This window comes from Rhineura floridana, chromosome 18 (assembly GCF_030035675.1).
Source record: "Rhineura floridana isolate rRhiFlo1 chromosome 18, rRhiFlo1.hap2, whole genome shotgun sequence".
Taxonomy (NCBI): Eukaryota; Metazoa; Chordata; class Lepidosauria; order Squamata; family Rhineuridae; genus Rhineura; species Rhineura floridana.
Genome location: NC_084497.1, coordinates 23,265,774 through 23,288,602, shown reverse-complemented (window position 1 = coordinate 23,288,602; position 22,829 = coordinate 23,265,774). Strand labels below are relative to the sequence as shown.

General features: G+C 46.4%; 1 protein-coding gene across 2 annotated transcripts in view; it reads right to left on the bottom strand.

Annotated features, from left to right (window-relative positions):
• Positions 1-22,829, bottom strand: part of LOC133372241 (tyrosine-protein phosphatase non-receptor type 11-like) — a 70,832-nt gene that overhangs the window by 15,677 nt on the left and 32,326 nt on the right. For both annotated transcript variants that reach the window (XM_061600544.1, XM_061600545.1), the window contains exons 2-9: positions 19,708-19,830; positions 10,969-11,163; positions 4,831-5,023; positions 3,467-3,586; positions 3,179-3,292; positions 2,395-2,491; positions 1,743-1,822; positions 1,444-1,599 (exon numbers count right to left, since the gene is read on the bottom strand). In XM_061600544.1, the coding sequence (XP_061456528.1) occupies positions 1,444-1,599; positions 1,743-1,822; positions 2,395-2,491; positions 3,179-3,292; positions 3,467-3,586; positions 4,831-5,023; positions 10,969-11,163; positions 19,708-19,830 (1,078 nt within the window). The remainder of the gene's footprint in view (positions 1-1,443; positions 1,600-1,742; positions 1,823-2,394; positions 2,492-3,178; positions 3,293-3,466; positions 3,587-4,830; positions 5,024-10,968; positions 11,164-19,707; positions 19,831-22,829) is intronic.

Genomic DNA, 22,829 nt, shown 5'->3' with positions numbered 1-22,829 from the left:
CTTTGGCCAGCCACTGCCTCTCAGCCTAACCTACCTTGCAGGGTTGTTGTGAGGATAAAATGATGAGGGGGAGAACAACCGCGCATTAACAATCGTAAATGTATGTCACTCTGAGCTCCTTGACGAACAAACAGGATATAAATGCACTAACGACAACAACACACCTTAAAACACACTTTTAGCACAATTCCAGTATAGATGCAGAGGGATATTAACATTCCTCCCGTGAACAAAATGACCACTATCCCCCCAAATTGACTTTTTGCTTTCCCCTGTTCAAAGATGAAAAGGGGATTTCTAGAAGTCAGACGCTGCAGATATATTGGAGGGGAGTGGGCAGGTAGATACCTGTTATCTATCAAATGAGAAGAACAGGACACAAACTTGAAGCTGTGATGGGTCAGGCTGGGGGGCAGAGAAGGGGGCACAACAACCCCCCCCCAAAAAAACAAGCTCCCAAACAGAGCTGGAGGGTACCAAGCAGCAATAATAGGCACCGCAATTTCCTATTCTCACTGTCGGTAATGAAAACTGCGTTTGGAGAGGCATCGCACGTGCACCAGCGAGAGAATAAGGTTACCGTCCGGCGTGACAATAACTGTCTGGGCTTTGCGCCGGCTCTCTTTCAAGTTCCCTCTTGAAGAGGGTCTCAAGCTCATTGTGAACTAATTATGATCCACTTACTCTTTCTGACATACACACGGTGGGGGGGAGAGAGAAATGAAAAATATGGCAGCTGTGTGGCCCGGTCTTCCTAGCCGTGCTTCACACCGGAAGAGCAATGAGCTACAACAAACCTTCCAACACTGAGGGAGCACCATTTGACACTCAGCTATCCACACTCAAGTAGCTAAGGGAAGATCCACACCATACATTTAAAGCACATCCGAAGCGCATCTAATGCACATGACTTCCTCCCAAAGGATCCCGGGAAGTGTGGGTGTCCCCCTCAGCAGGGCTATAACTTCCCGGCACCCTTAACAAACTACAGTTCCCAGGATTCTTTGGAGGAAGCCATGTGCTTTAAAAGTGTACTGGATGTGCTTTAAATGTATGATGTGGATCTGCCCTTCGATTGTGGGGTTTCAATGAGTTTTAAGAACTCTACAGCAGAGGTAGGGTTGAGCGTGGCCCTTCAGGCGTCTCTACCTGGCCCTTGGGACTCTCCCTTACTGCCCTACTTCTCACCCTCAAGTGTCTGCCTGGGTAAAATGTGAGCTTGAACTTTGATCATGCCTTGCTTGCCTGGGAGTAGGACAGATATGTGTGCGTGTGTGTAGAAACTAGCCTACTGTACGAAGGTAAAATCTACATTGATGCTCCGCCCACTTTTGCCTCTGCCCGCCCACCCCTGGCATGTGGCCCTCAGAAGGTTGCCCAGAAGGAAAGGTGGCCCCCAGGCCGAAAAAGATTCCCCACTCCCTGCACCAGAGGATTGCTCACCCTCCCTCGCTCCACTTCTTTGGTCGTCATGACAATGACGTGCGTGTTCTCTTGGTACACCATTGCCCAAAAGTCATTCACGGTGGTTTGGAGGCAACCCTGGGTGGCAATGTAGACCTTGCTGTGTTCAGAGCTCTTTCCGTCTTCAAGAATATTCTAGAAGAGGGGAGGGGTGGGAGCAGACCGTAAAAATGGAAAATGAGGACAAAAAGCTTAGAGATTTGATTTTTTTTTTAAAAAAAGGTAAGAGAGGAACCTCAGCAGAACCAGGCTTTTGGATCAGGCCAAATAATGCTCACCTTGATATAATTGGCATTGATGTAATCGGAACCCGGAACGCTCTCATCCTCGTCTCGGAGAGCCACTCGTGTCGTGTCAACTACAAGGAGGGAGGGAAAGAGAAAATAAGATTGGGACCCAAGTATCTAAAGGAGCACCTTCCCCAGAATCAACCATCTCAGACCCTACAAGTGGCAAGGGAGGCTTGTTGGTGCCATCACCACTGGGCGCTGCTTGGTTGGCGCTGACCCGTGACAGGGCCTTTTCAGTGGTGACTCCCCCTTTGTGGAATGCCCTTCCTCAGTGAGGTGCCTCTGTCATTATTGAGTTTTAGGAGGAATTTCAAAACATTCCTGTTTACCCAGGCTGAAGGAGACTGTTCCTGGCCATCTGGAGACCATCGGATGAAAGGATGTTTTTTTAATCTGCAACTGCTTTTAGAATGCTTTAACGGCACTTGTTTTTAGAACGTTTTTAACTGCTTTTTAGAATGATGTGTTGATATATTGTTTTGTTGGTGTGTTTGCTGCCCTGGGCTCCTCTGGGAGGAGGGACAGAATATAAATTCAATAAATGAATAAATATGGCATGGAATGTTGGGAGCCCTGACACACACACATGCACACACTCTGCAGGTTCCCCTGCCACAGTCTAATCCCTCTAATTGCTTACAGGGAAGGATGTTCTTGTAACGGTTTTTTGCTTTGTTCTCTGTCCGCTGCCCCTCCTTCCTGGGGTAGAGGAACTTGCATTCCTGTTGCTGCAACATCTGTGGAGAGGGAAATAAAGAAAGTCAAAATTCTTATTAAAACTTATTTTTTTATTAATACTTGGCATCCACACCGAACTTAGTAGAAAGAGGCAGTGCACATCTTTAAATTAAATCCCTACAAGCAACCCTGCAAGGTAGGCTAATATCCCCCCCCAAGCATTGCAAACGGGTTGTTGAGGTAGAAAAACCAATAGTTGCCTACGGCTATATAGGAAGTTTGCTATGGCAAAGCGTGATATCTGAACTGAGGGTTTTGTGGTTCATAGTCACTAGAGATGTGAAGGCCCAGGGGAAAAAATGAAAAAATATAAGGGAAAAGAAACAGAACAAAGGTTTTTTCCCTTATTTGTTCCAGAATGTTTCCTTTCAAATTACTGAAATTAATATCAATTTTTTGCAAGGGAAAAACAGATCGGTTAAAGCAGCAGCAGCTGGCAGACACAGAACAAACTCGAATCAATACTAGCCTGTTAGGTCAATGGAAAGCATTTGAACCGTCCCTGGCCATCAGATCCCACGCCTAACCCTGAGTACTGAATACCACCCTCTACTTTTTGTAATATTGTTACCGTTTTTCTCTTTGCTTTTATTATTATTTCATTTCATTGTTCCCCACTCTGGGATTGAAATACTCAATGAAGAGCAGGTTATAGAAATCACCGATCACAAATCCAGTTCCCGTACCTCAAACTCCTCCCAAAAGCCTTGCTTGGCCTTCTCGCTGTGGTCGGCCATTTTGTTCAACTCCTTCACTCGGTTCTCGATGTTGGCGGCGATGATCCGTGTGGCGTTGAACGGCTGCAAGGATTACACAGATGACAACCTCAGAGCACAAAGGGCCAGGAAGAAATGGTGGCTGGGGTGTGTGTGTGTGAGAAAGCAGAGTCGCCCAGCCCACACAAGGCAGCCTCCTTCCTTGGAAGGCCTCTCCCTCAAGGACAACTCATTCCCACCTTATTATTGACACGTTACCTGCTTCAGGTGTACAACTGCCCCAGACTTCTCCACCATGGGGTTTTTCTTATAGTGCTCCACCAAGTCTGTGAGGGTGTCAAAACGCTCACCACCCCCCACATCGTATTTTCCATCTAGCTGCAAGAAAAAGACAGAGTTGTAACTGCAGAACCAAAGAGGCTTTATCTGTGTTTTTAAAAAGCGGTGTGGCATATTGGAGAGAGCAGGGAGGAAGGATCTGGAAATTATTTATGTATTTGTTTAATTCATATCCCACCCCCTCTTCCCAGAAGGAGCTCAGAGCAGGAAACAAAAAAGCAAACAAAAAACCCACTCTAAAAATCTTATTAAAAAAAGGCTTTAACATATATTAAAACTTCTTTTAAAATCTTTTTTAAAAGCTTTAAAAACATCTTAAAAAGCAATTACAACACAGAGGCAGACTGAGGCAACGGTGACCAAAATCCTCGCTCAGTTACAAATCCGCGCTTGACCACAGGTCTCACCTTTGCCCAATTCAAAAGGCTCCATAGTGCAGTGGTCAACATGTTGGACGAGGCAAGGGAGACCCAGGTTCAAATCCTTACTCAGCCAAGAACCTTTACTGGGCTTCCCACCATATATATTGGTAGCGAGGATTAGATTTTTATTTTTAGTTTGAGGGGAGGGGAAGGGGAGGAAAAAACTATAGGTGCTGTTAATATATTTATTAATTTTATATATGTGCGCGTTGTTGTTTTATGCATTCGGACTCCTCTCAAGTTACCGTAGCCAAGTTTGGCACAATAGCTCCCAAGAGTAACCAACAGGCTTTCATCTAGACTTGGATACAATTGGATGCCATTTTGAATCAAGATGGCGGACTGAACCTTTCAAACATTCCACTGATTTTTTGGTTTCTTCGGATTCCCAAGCAACGCCAAACACAAGGCTGCAAGCGTACTGATAAATACTAACTGAGCCGATGGCAATCGTGATTACTGTTAATGACATCACCTTCTTAGCATTTACATAGCTGTTTTAGAGTGCTCAAGGCAACCCTTAGCCAGGCCCGCATGTAGTGCTCACCCAAACCATGGCTCAGTGTGAATGTGCGGGAGGGGAGATCACGGCTGCTTTGCTCCTTCTGCTGCTCCACTGTGCTGAGCTAAGCCACAAAGAAGGGCCTATTGGCCTAAAAATAGGCTGCCAGCCAACTTTCTGGCTTTAGCATCACTGCCCATCCATCAGAAGAAAGGATCAGAGCTCAGTGGCATGGATAACTTCCTTATCTCACATGACTTTTGTACGGGTTGGATTTTGTTGTTGTAGTTTTCAGAGCGAATTCAACAAGGAGAAACTTCCCAGGCAAGCTGCCCTCGCACTCCTGTGTGGCGCCTTACCTGATAGCGGATCATGATGTGAGTCACTCGGGGCTTCCGGTCCCCCGTGTCGGCTTTGTCCTCGTTCGTCAGCACTGACAAGACAAAGTCGCCCGGTTTGCTTTGGCTGCCCCGGACCAGGAAGCTCCCAGGCTTGCCTTTGTCGGTTAGGAGTTTCTCCGCTTCTTTGCCCGTCAGGTGGCCGTGGTACCATCTAGGAAGGTAAACAGCTTCAGAGAGAGAGTTTGGGGAGGTGAAGCAGGAGGTCCAGAGACCAGGAGCCATATCCAACTAAACTCGACTCAGAGCAGGCCCACTGAAATTAAACGGACCTAAGCTTGTGGTGGCTTCCTTGTTTGCTTTACAGTAGGGCCCCGCTCTATGGTGCTTCGCTAATGCAGCAGTCTCAATTAGACGCAATTAGACTAAAGCCCCTTTAGACTAAAGCCCCTTTTAGACTAAAGCGCCTACGGCGCTCTTTCCGCTTTTACAGTGGTTTTCGGACATCACGCACCATTCTATTCAGTGAGTTCCACTTTTCAGCGCTTTTCGCTTTTCGGCGGGGGTCCGGAACGTAACCCACCATATGAGTGGGGCCCTACTGTATTTATTTATTGAAACATTTATAATCCACGCTTTCATGAAATACAGCATGCATATATAACCAAATTGGTAGAAGCATCCCTGATTATTTATTTATTATTTATTTATTTATTTTCATTTCTAGACCGCCCATAGCTAATAGCTCTCTGGGAGGTGTACAAAACAGCATCAATTAAAAGCATCAATACGTTTTACCTTCATTGTCGGAGGAAGGATGCCTCCGAATATCAGTTGCTGGGAATTGCAAATGAGGAGGGTTGCGCTCAGGTCCTGCTTGCGGGCTTTCCATAACGGGCATTTGGTTGACACTGATTTTATGCCTTCTACATTAAATTTTACCTTTGTAGTCCCTTTCGTACCAATCCCTATATATATGTGTATATATATGTGTGTGTGTATATATATATTGTATTTTATGTATTTTAATGTTTTTGTGATTTTATTGTTTGCAATGTTTTATTTTTGTAAGCTGCCCAGAATGCCCTATTGTAGGGTAGAAGGGTGGGATAGAAAGATGTTAAATAGATAAATAAATAAAAAATACTGGGAGAACAGGAGGCCGGACTAGAAGGGCCTTTTGACCTAGTCCAGTGGGGCTCTTCTTGTGTTCTTCATTTCACTCTCCTCGGATGGCTTCAAAAGGGGTTTAGACACATTCAGAGAGGACACGGCTGTCAAAAGGCCTTGGCCAAGGGTGGCTGTGCACTGCCTCCGCCGCCTGCCTCTGAATACCAATTACTAGAAATCAGAAATGGGGGGAGTTACTGTTGCACTCGTGTCCTGCCTGGGGGCTTCCCATTGGGACATCCGGCTGGCCACTGTGAGAACAGGATGCTGGACTAGCTGGGCCACTGGCCAGATCCAGATCTCCTTATGTTCTAAATTTCAGTGGGTAGAGTAGAACTCAGTTGGATACAATCCTGAGCTGCTAATTCAGATCTCCCTTCTGCCCCAAACTCGCTAGGCAGGGCACAGGTTCTGTCCAACATTGGTCCTCAGAGTTAAACCCATTGAAATTAATGCCCCCATGTTAGTCTTGCCTGTTCATTTCAGTGGGTCTGCTCTGAGGAGGACTGACACTGCAGCCAACCCGTTGTGCCTCAGTCCCCACAACTGCAATGTGGGGGTTATGCTGGCCTGGCTTACAGAGCTTTATTGTTTACTTTACACAGGGGTGTGGTCGCCCAGGGTCTCAGACGGTTCTTAGACCCCTTACCTTTTTGGAAGCAGGGTCCCTGTGGCTCCAGCATCCTATGAGCCAATTAGCATGAAAGGGTTAGCCACTGAGAAGAGTCTTCTAACATTCTTTATTGTCCTTTCCTGCTGATTGCAGCTAATCAGAGCAAACGGAGGTGAGTGAGCCACGGAGAAGACTCTTCTCAGTAGCTAACACTCAGTAGCTAACATGCTGATGCATTCCTAGGGACATCCATTTGTGGGAGAAAACATTAACTAGGATAGAGAAGCAGAAAGCAGCATTCAAACCTGGCCAGATTATTCTATAATCTTAGAACGTTGTATAATCAGAAAGAAAGGGTGACTATCATGAAGGGACCCTGCACTTCTGAATTTGGCACTATACTATTGACTTCACAGTGCAACCCTAGACAACTCCCCTTTCTGGGGAAATTTTACTCAGGGCACCGCACTCCCTACAGAATATCTCAGGGCAGTGACCGGAAAACTTTAATTTACAACCATTGTCCTGGCTGTTACTCTGGAATGCCTTTCCTTCTGCTGTACATGAAACGGCAACCGCCAGTTGCTTCAGACGTCTTGCAAAGGTAACTCTTTTTGCCCAGGCTTTTCCTGACCAATAAGACTGGACCCATGATTCACCAAACCTCTGCTTTTTTAATACCAACACCAGGGTTCCCTGGGAAGAGGGAATGATTGTTAAACCACTCAGGGAATTGAAGCTCTGTGAGGGGGGGAATAGGGGTCTCTTAAGAATCCTCAGTGCCCTTAACAAACTAGCGTTCCCAGGATTCTTTGGGGGAAGCCGTGACTCTTTACAATAGTAGGATAGTGCTTTAAATGTATGGTACAGATGGGTCCTAAGACTGCTAGAAAAGTACGCTACAGGAACCTTCAGCGTTGTTATCACACCTTTGACAATAATTCTCTCAAACCCCACCATCACCCCCAAAAAGGTGCCTTGTAAAAAATGAAACGCATATATCCATTATAAATTACACAGAAACCTTTCTAGGATCTAGATTATGGTGCTGGATATTTTTTTTTAATGTTATACTGTTAACATTTAATTACATGTGCATGTCTTATCTTCCTAGCTGATTTCAACCTTGTGAAGTTCTGTTTGCCCAAGGACACACTCCAGCAAGGGCAGGGGAACATGAGAGGAGGGTGGAAAGCAGGGCCAATGAAAGAGGGGACAGAAAGATAAGAAGCAGATGCTCTACCACTGAGCTGCAGCCTTTCCAGGATGTGGCTGGGGAGAGTCTGAGGGCCGGAGAGGGGGGCCTAGAGGGCCACATTTGGCCCTCAGGCCTGAGGCTCCCCACCCCTGCTTTCCTGCATTGTGTGTGTGTGTTATGATAGACAGAGGGAGAAGGGGAGAGCACGTTATGCAATCCTGCTAGCTCCACCCACTTTTGATTCTGGCTCTAGATCCACTCACTGCTAGCAAGCAGCTGCACTGAAATGATGGCGCATGGGGGCGTTTTGGCTCACCTCTTTACATAAATATCACACACACCACTTTATATATGGATGGACAGATAAGCAAAAAAAAAACACCCCAAACAAGTCTGTTCACACTAGAGATGGGGGAGACATTTGGTTATTTTCATTTTAATGAGAAAATGACCTAATTCACACTTCTTAAACCAATTTGTGAATCGGAATACAGTGAAAGCTTGTTATAATGCAGAGGAGGGGGAGACAAAGGATGTGTCCACGTTATAGAGGTTCTGCGTCATAATAAAAATTGCTATACTGTATACAGTATTTTGCTCAGGATGCACTGTCATACCCATGGTACATCCGAGCCCACCGGTACAGTGAGATGCGTCATAACAAGTTTCCACTGTGCAGTTAACCTTTAAAATTCACACTCCTCCGAATTTTGTGATGCAGTTATCCATCCAAATTATGCATACGAAAACACATTTGGCAAGGGGAAGCACGCATCAGAACACACGTGTTAGTGAAAACATACACAAGTGCATCCTGTTAGGGCAAACTGCTTGCAAAAAATGCATATGTTTTTCAAAACTGAATATAAAAATGTGTGTATTAGGAGAAATTCACACTAAAATGCAGACAAATTTTCATCAGGACTTGTTTTTTTAAAAAAATTCTAACTGCTGTGGAAATGTGCAGAACCAAACTGATGATGGAAGGGAAAAAAATAAACTGAGGAGGAAAGAAACTGACAGATTCCTCCGTGTCTACTCATTCGTATTCATCATTTCCTAGAATCTGCTTTTAAAATACAGTAGTCAATATAACTTAAAACCCATGGCCCTCCAGATGTGGCTGGACTACAACTCCCATCATCCCTGATCACCGGCCATGTTGGCCGCAGAGGCTGATGGGATCGGAGAACTGAACTAAAGATTGAGGTGGGGGCGGGAATTGAGAAATGAAAATATACCAAAATGGACAGATTCATCCCTCCCGAGTTCACACTTAATGTAGACATCAGGACTAGACCTCCAGCTTGTCCCATTAGCAAGTCACCAGGAAAGTATCTCTCTTTTTTCATAAGCTTGTTTTTCTATCCCTTCTTCTCCAGATGGCGCCTTCAGTCTATTCTGAGGGGTCACATTCTTCCCCCCCAATACACTGGGGGGGGGGGAGCCTTTAACATAGCAGTATTTCCGCTTGTGGGTCATAAAGATTCCCATGGTTACAGCATCAGTCCTGGCTTTGAAGAAATCCAGGAATCAGGAGTGGGCAACAAGAAATCAAAACTGAACACTGAAGGAAGCTGAGGCCCCGTCCGCGCTGCACACTTAAAGCAATATCCTACCACTTCAAACAGCCATGGCTCCCTCCCCCCAAAGAATCCTGGGAACTATCATTTCTTAAGGGTGCTGAGAGTCATTACGAGACTCCTTATTCCCCCCCCCTCACAGAGCGACAGTTCCTAGTTTCCTGGAAGAGGGATTGTTAAACTACTCTGGGAATTGTGGCTCTGTGAGGGGAATAAGGGGGTCTCCCAATGACTCTCAGCAACCTTAACAAATGATAGTTCCCAGGATTCTTTGGGGGAAGCCATGACGGTTTAAAGTAGTGTGATACTGCTTTAAATATACAGGGCAGACAGGGCCTGCATTTGCCAAGAGACCCAGGGCCTTGGTTCAGTATCAACAGGCAGATGCCGGGGCCCCACAAGGACACCAGCCCACTAACTTCTTCCTTGTTGCTCAGTGCCGGGGGGTTGTTTTCATTATTTCTTCATGCGTTTATATCCCACCTATCCTCCCAGATGCTCAAGGTGGCATACACAGTTCTCCCCTCCCCATTTGATCCTCACAACAACCCTGTGAGGTAGGTTAGGCTGAGAGGCAGTGACTGGCCCAAGGTCACCCAGTGAGCTTCATGGCTGAGTGGGGATTCAAACCCTGGTCTCTCAGGTCACAGTCCAACACCCTACGCATTACACCATGCTGGCTCTCTAGCTTTGCCATTTTAAATTCCTCACAACACCCCTGAGTGATGCTACGGCAGAGGCACTGTGGGAAATAAAGATGGCGGCCACTTGGCACTGATTGGAAAGATGCCACCGCTGGGTAAGCCAACTGGGGGTGTCCACTGGCCTAAGAAGAGTCCCTTTAGAGCACTGCTCTTCAACCTTGGGTCCCCAGATGTTGCTGGACTACAACTCCCATCACTCCCAGACAGCATGGGCAATGGTCAGGGATGATGGGAGTTGTAGTCCATCAACATCTGGGTACCCAAGGCTGAAGAACACTACGTCACCATGCCGAGAACCACCTCTATACCAGACACAGGAAACCTGTGGCCCTCCAAATATAGTTGAACTCCATTTCCCATTGTCCCTGATCATTAGCCATGCCGGTGGGGGATGCTGGGAGTTGCAGTTCAGCAATATGCTGAGGGCCAGTGGTTCCCCATCAATGGCCTCCCTGGGCCCTTCTATCCATTTCTCTCTAGGGCAGGGGCAGGGAACCTGGAGCCCTCCAGTCGTTGGACTCCAACTCCCATCAGTCCAAACTATTTCAGTAGTTAAATGTTGCTGGGCTGGGCTATGGGTCTCATCATCCTGGGCCATTGACTATGATAGCCTACAACACTGCCAATGGCCAATGGGCCAGGATCTTGGGACCCATAGCCCAGCAACATTTGGAGCCACAAATTCCCCAAGCCCTACTATAAGTAGTTGTAAGAGCTACAATTATATGATGCTTGAAGCTCAAAGTGGTTTACATACATGCTCCACCACTCCCACAATCATCCTATAGGGTAGGCCGGGACGATCCACAGGGAAGTTCGAAAGGTGGGTTTCAACCCAAAGCATGCAAACGGTAGTTAGGCATCGATCCAGGAGAGGGGCTCCCTACTCACCTCTCTGAGGTGGGGTCTTGGCAATTCAGAGGAAACTTCAGCTCAATTATGTTGCTATTCTTTTCCCGCAAGAGGCCCTGCTGTTCTGTGTAATACTGGACCAGTTCAGCCAATGTGGCAAACTTCTCCCCGCCATAGAGGTCGTAGTAGTCCCCGGAGTTTTGGATTTTGATATGGGTTACTTCATCATTTCTCCTGAAGCAGAAAGGTGGTGGGGAGGGAAGGGACAGAAGATAACTTGTAACACTAGATATGAAGACAGACAAAAAGTGTAATATTTGGCAGTCCATATACCAACAAGTCCAAGACCCAGTTAGGGATGAGCAAATATGTCAGTTTCAGTTTCCCTCAGGCCATGTTCACATCATACATTTATTCCACTACTATTCCATCTGAAACAGTCATAGCTTCCCCCAAAGAATCTTGGCAACTGCAGTTTGTGAAGGGTGCTGAGAGTTGTTAGGAGACCCCTGTTTCTCTCCCAGAACTACAATTCCCAGAGTGGTTTAAGAATCAATCCCTCTTCCCAAAGAACTCTGGGAATTGCAGCACTGTGAGGAGAATAGGGGTCTCCTAGCACCTCTCACCCTTCACAAACTCCCCGGGATTCTTTGGGGGAAGCCATGACTGTTTAAACTGGAATAATAGTGGAATAAATGTATGGTATGGATGTGGTCTTGGTCGCTTGTTACCTGAAGGTCTCCAAGCAACTTAGAATAAAAACAAAAACCTATCGTGCTATAAAAACAAAATAAACAACACCACAACAACTTTTGAGACTTTTTTTTTAAATTGTCCTGAAAATTCATCAGCATTTTGATACCAATTTCTCCTAATGTACACAGTTTTGCCTGTAATTTTTCCTAATGTACACATTCTGGCACAACCATTTTCCCTAATATGATGCAACTGTGTGTGTTATTTCCATTTCCATATGCATTTATATGAACACTTTGCCCTAGTATATGCATTTTTAGACATATCGCGTGGCTGGAGGACTGCACCGCAAAATCGGGAAAACTGGCCTTTCAATGTGAACTGAGTCCCATTTCTTCCCCACCCCTAGCTCCGAAGCAGAGCCAAAACAGCCCCTAACTTCAGTCCAATTTGGTAGTGGCTTTCTTTGCAGGCAGGAGGTCTCTATTCAACCCCCGGCTTCTCCAGGCAGGACTGGGAATGTCCCTGGCCTGAAATCTTGGGCAGCTGCTGCCAGTCAGTGCAGACAGTACTGAGCTAGAGGGACCAATGGTCTGACTCTGAATAAAGCAGCTTCCTATGTTCCTAATCAGCCCTGCCTGTAGACAAGAGTCCTACTTGTCCATCTTACTGGAGTCCAAAGGTTGGGCTCATATCATCAGAGACACTGGAAAGAAAAACAGATTAAGGAGTGGAGAGGAAAGAAACAACCCCTCCCAGACTCAACCCATCCATCAAGCGCCTGGAGTCAGCGGGGAGGGGTGTGAGCTCAGCAGGCAGTCAGCCTCTAAGTGCCTTTAAAATGCAATTAGCCTTCCCATCTTAGGAAAGCGAGGCAGGCAGGACAGAGAAGGGCAACTAATAGTGAAATGGGATTAACCCATTCAGCGCTAGAAAGACGACAATGAGGAGAAGACCGAGGGGAGATACGATAGCACTGTTCAAGTACTGGAAAGGGTGCCACACAGAGGACGGCCAGGATCTCTTCGCAATCATTCCAGAGGGCAGGACACAGAATAATGGGCTCAAGTTGCAGGAAGCCAGATTTCCGCTGAACATTAGAAAAAACTTCCTAACTGTTAGAGCGGTATGACAATGGAAGCAATGACCTAGGGAGGTGGTGGGCTCTCCAACACTGGAGGCATTCAAAAGGCAGCTGGACAGCTGCCTGTCAGGCATGCTTTAAGTTGAATTGCAGCATTGAGCACGGGGTTGGACTTGATGGCCTTATAGGTCTCTTCCAACTCCACTATTCTATGGTTCTATGACTGAGTCCCTGGTTTGCTTACAAGCCATCATTCCACCCAAACCATCCGAGAGCCACAATATACTCTTTTTGATCAAGTTAAAAAAAAACGCCCTGAAGGCATACTAAACGACACCTACATAGGGTTGCACAAGACATATTCTGAAAATGTGATGCAATTTTTGAGACATTGCAGAAAGGGGTACTAATGTAAATGTACTGCCTTCAAGTCAATTTCTTACTTATGGTGACCCTACAAATAGGGTTTTCATGGTATGCGGTATTCAGAGGGAGTTTACCATTGCCTTTGTCTGAGGCTGAGAGGCAGTGACTGGCCCAAGGTCACCCAGTGAGCTTCGTGGCTGTGTGGGGAATCGAACCCTGGTCTCCCAGGTCGTAGTCCAGCACCTTAGCAACTACACCACACTGGCTCTCTAAAGAGGTACATTACAGGTTTGTAGATTACCGGAAGAGATTGACAGCTTTGCTTCTGAGCAACTTGGGCACATAATATGGAGAAAGAGAGGATTGTGTCCAATGCAAGTCCTACTCAGAGAAGACCCACTGAAAACTGATGAAGATGACTGAGGCTCCATCTGCACTAAAAAGCAGCATCACACCACTTTAAACAATCATGGCTTTCCCCAAAGAATCCTGGGAACTGTAGTTTGTTACGGGTGCCAAGAACTGTTAGGAGACCTCTATTCCCAGAGCTACCTTTCCCAGAGTTCCCTGGGAAGAGGGACCGATTTTTAAACCACTCTGGGAATTGTAGCTCTGTGAGGAGTATAGGGGTCTCCTAACAACTCTTGGCACCCACAAATGCTGACGAACCGTCGATGATCTTTCAAAATTTTCCCAGGCTCTTTAAGATCTATGAACTGGGCGAGTCTGCTATGTTTAAAGCATTGCTTATTTCCATATTTTAACATGATAAGTCACCCACAGAACATATGAAACTGCCTGATACCAAGTCAGACCACTGGCCCATCTGGCTCAGTACTGCCCACACTGAGTGGCAGCAGCTCTGCAGGGTTTTAGGCAGCGACTCTTTCCCAGCCCTGCTTGGAGATGCCAAGATTGAACCTAGGGCCTCCTGCACGCAAAGCAGATGCTCTGCCACTCAGCTGTGGCCCTTCCCCATAAACATTGTCTTACTGAGCAATGCATGCACATGGCAAGAGGGAAAAAATATTTAAAATTAGACTTGCTATGCCGACACCTGAAAAAAGTGCACAGTTCTACGGAAGGCTGAGGGCAGGAGAGGGAAAAAGTTAGACATCTTCCCAAATCCTTTGCAAATTACCAGGATACCACGCAAATGCTTCCCTGCCAATAACCAAAGCCTCCCCCCGCGCAAAAAATCTCAGTAATGCACCATGCTCTTGCCCTGCCTGCATCTAAACACACCAGAAAGCTCCTGTGGAGTCGCGCTCAATTTGTTTGATGCCAAAACCACTTCTGTAAGAAGGGACACCTGCAGGTCGCGCCGCGGAGGCAGCTATTGAGCGCGGGCGGTAGGCCCTCTTCAAACCAGCAGCTGGATTAAATAATTACAGGAAAATGGCTGTTGCTGCAATTTCGCTTTGCGGGAAAAGAACTTCCTTCACCCTCCACTTCATCTTGGTGCATATTTTTTTTAAAATCAAGCTCTCGCCGAAGCACACAGCTGGAGCAGCTAATTACCTCAAAAGCTCTCCAAAATACGCCAGGCGAGCAAGCGGTTAACAGCCCCGGTAAAAGACGTTATAGCCTGGTGACTTGCAATAACGCCCTGCTCCCTTCAAAACACACACACACACACACTTCTATTCCTCTGACATTTGACAAAATTGAGGTGAAACCTGTACATTAAAAGACACACAGGGCTGTCACTGAGCCACCAGTCAGAGTTCATGACGGCACGGGGCAGGGACAGCGGCTAAGAGGCCTAGAGGGAACCCGAGTTCAAGTCCCAGTTCAGCCTTGAGCCAGTCATTCTTGTGCAACCTACCTGACAGGAGCATTGCAGGGAGAGAAGAGAGTAGGAGTAAAAGTGGAACAAAACACAAAGGCTACCCAACATGTTAGTTAAAGAGAGCAGAGGTCCTAGGAAGCTGCCTTCTACAGACTAAGATTCATTGATCCACCTAGCCCTATATTGTCGACACTGACTCGTAGAGGCTCTCCAAGGTTTCAGACAGGGGGCATTCTCAACCCTTCCTGGAGATGCCATGGAGGATTGAACCTGGGACCTTCGGCACGCAAAGCAGAGGCTCTGCCACTGAGGTACAGCCCTTCGCGTAATGACACATTAATAGCTTTGATTCATACATTACCCACTACCACCTCTGTAACATCTAAGAGCATAAGAATGTAAGAGCTTGCTGGATCAGGCCAAAAGGCCCATCTAGTCCAGCATCCTGTTCTGGAGGTAGAACACAGCCATCACGGCTAGTAGCCACTGATAGCCTGATCCTCCATGAGTGTGTCTAACCGTCATTTAAAGACCTTCAAGGAGAGAATGATGACTAAGGCATCAGGCCAGTGGTCCATCTAGTCCAGCCTCTTGTTCTCAGAGTGGCCAGGCAGACGCAGCAAAGGGAAGCCCACAAGTAGGACCTGAGCACAAGAGACACTCTCCCCACTTGTGATTCCCAGCAACCGGCACTCAGAGGCATATTGCGTCAGACAATGGAGTCTGGACCTAACTCAGATCCCTTCCGCTGTCAAGGGACAAAAGCCACCTGCCCTAGGAGATTGGTCCATGGCATACACACCTATACATGGACGTGCACCCATTGCACCACTGCACTGCCGTCGTGCAGAAGAAGGAGGCATGAGATCAGTATCCAGCACCCTAAAAACCTCAGTGTTTCGTTTTGAAAACGCAAAGTTACTAGTCCTTAAGGCTGGGAAGGTAGACTTGGTGAGGGCAGCTCCAGGCCAAATGCCATCAACCAGAGAGTGAGGAGAGGGCAGCTTCCAAGTACCAGCAGAAGGAGTCCTGTATTGTCTCTTTTGCCCCTCCCCTGAATAAATTATGCAAATGAGAACCTAAGAAGAGCCTGGTTGCTGGGTCAGGCCAGTGGCCCATCTAGTCCAGCCTCCTGTTCTCACAGTGGCCAACCAGATGCTGCCTCTGGGAAGCCCACAAGCAGGACCTGAAGAACATTGTTTTAATCCCTGGCCTCTCCAGGTGAGGCTGGGACAGAAGCTCCCAGCAGAAATCCTGGAGAACTGCTGACAGTCAGTGCAGGCAGTACTAAGCTAGATATACCATTGGTCTCACTCAACATGTGGCAGCTTCCTACGCATGTTTTCAATGGATGCAGGATTTTATTCTATTCTTCAGCCACCTTTGGCTTCCAAGTCACTCTGTGTGGAATCCAGCTAATTTTACTCAAAGTTAGACCAAATGAAAGGAATGGGCCCAACTGAGGTATGTCCATTCATTGCTATGGGTCTACTCTTGAGTAAGACTCACATTGGCTACAACTGCCTGTGGTTCCATCAAGTCATATCCCTGGCTTTGACACCTGAGATGTACATTTTTAGGACCCACCCTATTTTCTGCGATGTTGTTTAGGTTGTTTTTAAGTGTCGTTAATTATGTGTTTTAAAATTGTTGTAACCTGCTCTGGGATCTTTGGGTGAAGGGTGGGGAATAAATATTAACAATAACGATGACAATGATTTTATTTAGTTCTTCCTTTAGATTTTTCTCTCCCATACTTCCTTTAGGAGCACATCGATCTCTCTCTTCCTCACAAGAGCCCTGTGAGGTAGGTTAGGCTGAGACACAGCAATTGGCGCACACACACCCAGTTGTGAGAACAGGATGCTGGACGAGATGGCCCACTGCCCTGATCCGGCAGAACTCTTATTTGGTTCTCAAAGCAGGGATTTAAACCCAGGCTTTTGTTTAAAGCAGGAGGCAGACAGATTCTCCTGTCATTTTGGGAAGGGCCTCTGAAGTTTCATTCATCCCCCACATGCCCCAGTTACAAAGCTTCAGTTCAAGACAATTTTCTCCCCCCGCCCTCAGTGTCTGCCCTTAAAAGCCAAAGACCCCTGAGGGCTTTACGATCCGGGGAAGAACAGGACAATCAAGTCCATTTAGCCAGACTTTCCCCAAAGCTTCAACACAGCAGAAAGGATTCAAGCCCTCCCCAAATTGCAGAGAGGGAGGAGGAAGAATCTGATCCCAGAACATTAGAACATCAACAAACAGCCTCTGCCAAATAGATACGCAGAGTGCAAATCTTGCATCCAGTCGCTGCGGTTCAATTATGCAAGGCTCCACATACAGAGAACTCGCAGGAAGGGAGAAATTCAGTTCTAACGCAGAACAACCCAATTTGCACTTTCTGAAACAATAACGCAAGCCACAGCGCAGATATTCTTCACAATTCTCTTCCAAATTTTACAATGCAGCTCTGTATCTATTACTAACAATAATAATATTGATTATGATGTTGTGCAGAACGGACCTCCTGATAAGATAGTATGTGCAGGGGGCCCTCACCTGCAGAGTGCAGTGATCGTCTGGGTATATAAGGGACAAGGCGATCTTTCAGGTATCAAGCTGTGCAGGGCTTTGCACACCAAAACTAGACCCTTGAACTTGGACCGATATCTAATGGGCAGCCAGTGCAAGTAATAATAATAATAGACTCCAAAAAGATACCAATGCACAGAACAAAATCACACATTTCACTCCATAGGAACACAGAATGCTGCCTTATACAAAGACAGACCATTGCTCCATCTAGCTCAGTATTGTCTACACTGGCCGCCAGCAGCTCTCCAGACGTTTTAGGCAGGGGTTCTCTCCCAGCCTTACCTGCAGATGCCGGGGATTGAACCTGGGACCTGCTGCATGCAAGGCAGAAGCTCTGCCACTAAGCGACGCCCCCTCCCATTTCCCCCTGTGTCGTATTTCCCATTGTAAGCTCCTCAGGGCAGGGACCTGTCACCTTGCACTCTGTAAAGTACCATGTACACCGATGGGGCTGTCTCAATTCATTAATAAGAATGTTTAGTGGTATTCAACTGAGTCCTACTCAGAGTAAACCTATTGAAATGAATGAACCCAAGTTAGTCATGCCCATTAATTCCAGTGGGTCTAGGCTGAGGAGGACCAGCATTAGATACAACCCTAATATTTTTTTTCTCCCACACCCATTTAACCACCTTGCACAATAGGGACTGTTTGCTGCAATGCTGTGATGCACAAGAAATGACATCCACACTATTATCAAGCAAGATTTCTTCCTTTCCGCTGCAAAAAAAATGAAATCTGTTCTCATAAAACATCTCCCATTTACCGTGTTGAAGAGAGCCCTCATTCAAAAGCTTTTCATCTCCCTTCCTTGGCAGTGGTGTTGCCCCAGTGGCTGGCCCAGGGCCCAAACGCCTCTTAGGGAAATGTGCAGCAGCGCTAATTCCTGTTCTTTAAATTATTTACAGAGATCCAGCAACAGCATTAAATGGATGCTCTTATTCCCACCAAGACCCTCCATGGTGCAGAGTGGTAAGCGGCGGTAACGCAGCCGAAGTTCTACTCATGGCCGGAGTTCAATTCCAACGAAAGGAGGAAGTTGAATCTCCAGTAAAAGGGGTCAAGGTCCACTCAGCCTTCCATCCATCCATGGTCGGTAAAATGAGTACCCGGCATATGCTGGGGGGTAAAGAAAGGCCGGGGAAGGAACTGGCAATTCCACCCCATATATACGTGCAAGACGTCACCCTAAGAGTCGGACACCTTTACCTTTACCTATTCCCACCACTCACCCACCCCCAAGCAGCGAAACATTTGGAGGTTTTGGAAAATCGAGAACAGGGATCAGAGAGAAATTCAATCATCTTGCATTTAACGCTGAATTTATCAAACCCGCATTTATCAAACTTTCCAAAACAACCTGAGTACCAAAGCACGGCCATCGTTTGAAATTCACACCTCTCTGAATTTTGCAATGCAGTTCACCCCCCTAAGCAATCTTTTCAAAAATGCATGTATTAGGGGAAAGTGTGCAAAAAAATGAATATATTTCTGAAAGTAACATACAAAAGATGCATTACATTAGGAGAAATTGCTTGCAGAAATGTTCACATTAGTCAAACCTGCATACAACGATACCTGAAAGACGGTCTTACCTCTTAAATCCCCAGTTGACCACAGTGTTCTGCCAGCGAGGGCCTCCTGCAGATACCATCTTATCAGGAGGTCCGTTCCACACGACATAGGAAGCAGACCATTAGTGTAGTGGCACCGACCCTTTGGAATTCCCTCCCCATAAATGTTAGACAGGCGCCATTTCTGTTATCAGTTTTGGAATTGTTTTTTAAGATGCTTTTAACGTTGTTGTTTTTAAGATATTTTAATACGTCTTTAGATGTTTTTAGCATTCTGTCCTTGGGTTCCTTTTTAGAGAACAGCAGGACGGAAATTTAATAAATAATAATAAACGCAAAATGTGTTTATTAGGAGAGATTTGCAATATGATTGCTGAAGAGTTTTCATGAGGATTTTTAAATAAAGATTCACAAATCGCTACAGAAATTTAAGGTATGAAAGATATCTGACAGAACTAAAGTGGACAGATCGATCCATCCCTAATCCAGAGGAACCTTTCCAAGTTTGCAGACGCAGCTCTGAGATTAGCGAATGGACTGGCAAGCAGGCCTACAAGGTGTACTTGTCACGGAAAAACTGGTCAGAAAACTGCGGGCATCCCACACAATACTCCAATTTGCTTCATCCTTTCCAAAATTCTAGGTTTTCTTTAAAAAAAACAAAAAACACCAGTTGATACCTGACTGATAGAGTGAAATCTCCCGGGTTGCTTTTACTAGGCCGGGCCAAAAAACTCCCATGGACACCTCGGGTCAACAGCAGCTTCTCCGCTTCAATTCCGTTGATGTTCGGGTGAAACCACCTGCAGCGGGGGATTGACAAAGAATAGAAAATCCACAGTATGAATAAGGGGTTGGAACTAGGGACAGAGAAGAAATTCAATTCAGTTTGCATTTCAAGCCAAATCTATCCAATCTGCACTTTTTGAAACAATATGAGAATCAAAACGCAGCCATCTCGTTCACCATCATGTTTTCACAATGGCGAACCAGATGCCCACGGGAAGCTTGTAAGCAGGATCTGAGTGCATGAGCTACTTTCCCCACTTGTGATTTTAACTGGAGATGGAAAATTTGACTCCTAGCATCTGTAGCCATGGCACCTCAATCGTCTCAGCAGAAAACTTTCAGAGTGACAACAGAGGTCCCTTGGGGTTTGTCTCTGGACAGAAATGCCAATTTAAAAGAGCCTATGCGTGCCTCTGCGGGCATCAGATAAAACCAAGTAATCATGATGGTGGGCAATTGCTATCAAATGCGATGAGCTCATAGGTGGCTCTATGTTATCTGGGATTCCCCTAGGCAGATGTAGTTCTCACCGCATCTTAATATAGAACCCTCAAATGATGATTCTGCAGAGCTCTGTGGCATCTGTGGGTGGCACTGGGATATTATTAGTCTGCGTCTGTGTTGGAGTTGCTTTTTAATATGTTTTTAAAACTTTTTTTAAAAACCAATGTTTTTAACCTTTTTTTAAAAAAAAGTCTTGAATGCTTTTGAAAAAAATGTTTTAAAGACGTTCTGTTTTAACATATTTTAAAGTCTATTTTTATGATGGTTAAAGTGTTTTTAGTGCTTTTGTTTGCCGCCTTGGGCTCCTGCTGGGAAGAAGGGTGGGAAATCAAATAATTTAGATGAGATTAGATAGATAGAATTATTAGAAGGACTTCCCCTCCCATGATCTGTCTCCAAAACCCAACTGTTGATCGTTATTTTGTTAACGATACAAGGACAAAGACCCCGGCAGCATCAGACCAAAGATCCATCCAGTCCAGAATCCTGTTCTCACAGTGACCAACTACATGTGTTTGGGAAGCCCACAAGCAGGACCCGAGTGTAGCAGCAACTCTCCTCATTCGCTGTTCCAAGCAACTGGTATCCAGGGGTAGAGCATAGCCTTTTCCACCATGAATTTGTCCAATCCTCGTTAATGCCATCCAAGTAGGTGGCCATCGTCGCCTCCTGTGGGAGCAAATTCTAGAGGAATCCCGGGGCAATACCATCTATTTACTTAAGGAAGGGGGGATTGTGGTCCTCAAGATGTTGTTGGGGGCTCCCAATTCCCATCACCCTCCCTGAGCATCAGCCATGCCGGTTGGGGCTGATGGAAGCTGGAGCCCAACAAGGTCTGGGGGCCACAGGTTCCTGAGGAGTACAGCAAGACTGATTCCAGATTTGAGGCGACTACTGGAAAAGTGCTCGCTGAGAGGCTTCCACCTCCCTCCCTCAGGTGATTATCTGGCTATGGTAGTTAGGCAGCAGCAGCCCCCCACCCAATGCTCCAGGGCAATGCTGATCAGGGGCATTGTGGGAAATCACAACAGTGGCGCCCAGTTGCTCAATCCTGGCTTAAAAAGGGGCCCAGGGTGAGCGCCCGCAGACCACGACAGGGGGCAGAGACTGCAGGGTGCTGATGTTGGACTGGATGTACAGTTTTAAGATGATATAAAAGTACACATGAGGGAGTGAAAAAGACACCCCAGCCCCCCCACATATATCCACTGCAACTAGGCCATTACGTTTTCTGTTGGATCCCAATCATTAACTGGGAATTTTCCAAGAAGATATACCAGCACAGCCAGTAGTGGCTGGAGCCCATTGGAACTGGTGGGGCAGAATGGAGGCAGCCCAAACAGCAGGTGGATCCAGAGCCAATGACTGGCTGAGCCACAGCCAATGGCAGGCACAGCCAACTCTTTCTAGTTTTGTCCCCATCTTCCTCCCTGCTGAACAATACAAGGGGCAACACTGAGACTAAGGAGAAGGAGGAACTTGACAGCCGGGGCCACCCCTGGCCTGGTTGTAAGTAAGGAGGCAGACAGGTGGGGGCTGGCTGGGGGCAGGCTGAGGCTGGTGGGGCAGCACCCCATTTGCTCTTCTCCTCCTGTCTTTAATTTTGAGTATAGCCCAACACAACTCCAATGAAAAGAAATGGTGGAGAGGATCTTGAACGTTTACAAGATGTGCTCTCCTGCCCCCCCTTTTTACTGCATTTTTCAGCAGCAGCGCTTTATGGCAGAAAGCTTCACGCCAGCCATTCAAGCCGTTTTACAGCATCTCAGGCAGTTGCTGGGCCATCCTCCTCTGAAGGACGTGGCGAGTGAGCCAGGTTGAAAGAGGAGCTCAAGTGTCCAGCTGAAAATAAATTTCACTTATTGCACACTGTTGACAGAGGGTCTTTTTTTAAAAAAAAATAGAAGCAGTTTTATAAGTTTCCTAGACAAATAAAATCTGCCCTGAAAATTTTGCCCAGGATTTTTCATAGTGTGCTGGAACAAATTAATAAATCCTACTCAAACGCTGAAATTTCTCAGATAGCCTTCTTCTGCCAGGGATAGGGAACTTGAGGCCCTCTAGGTATTGCTGGATTCTGACTTCCATCAGCCCCAGCCACCATAGCCAACAATGCCCCACATATGCCCACTCATCCATTTCGATCTGTGGAACTAGTCTGTGGCTGTTGGTGCTCAAGGCTGCTGGGAAGTCACAGTAGTGTGATCCAAGAGGTCATCGTTCTCAGTCTCTCTAAGTTCAAATGAATGTATACAATATGTGTGGGCCAGGAAGGAGTGTGTGGCTTTCAGATTTTTTTTGGGGGGGGAGGGGATGTTAAAAAAATGCTTGATGTTCCCGTTGGCAGAGCTGTGCCCCAGTAGCCCTAGTGTTATAGGTACCACATAACACTTGCAAGAAGGTCAATTTTTAACGAGGTAGCACCTACACTTTGGAACTCCCTGCTCATTGACAGGTGATTTCACTGTACCCTTTTTGGTCCCTGTTAAAAACATTTTTGTTTAAACAA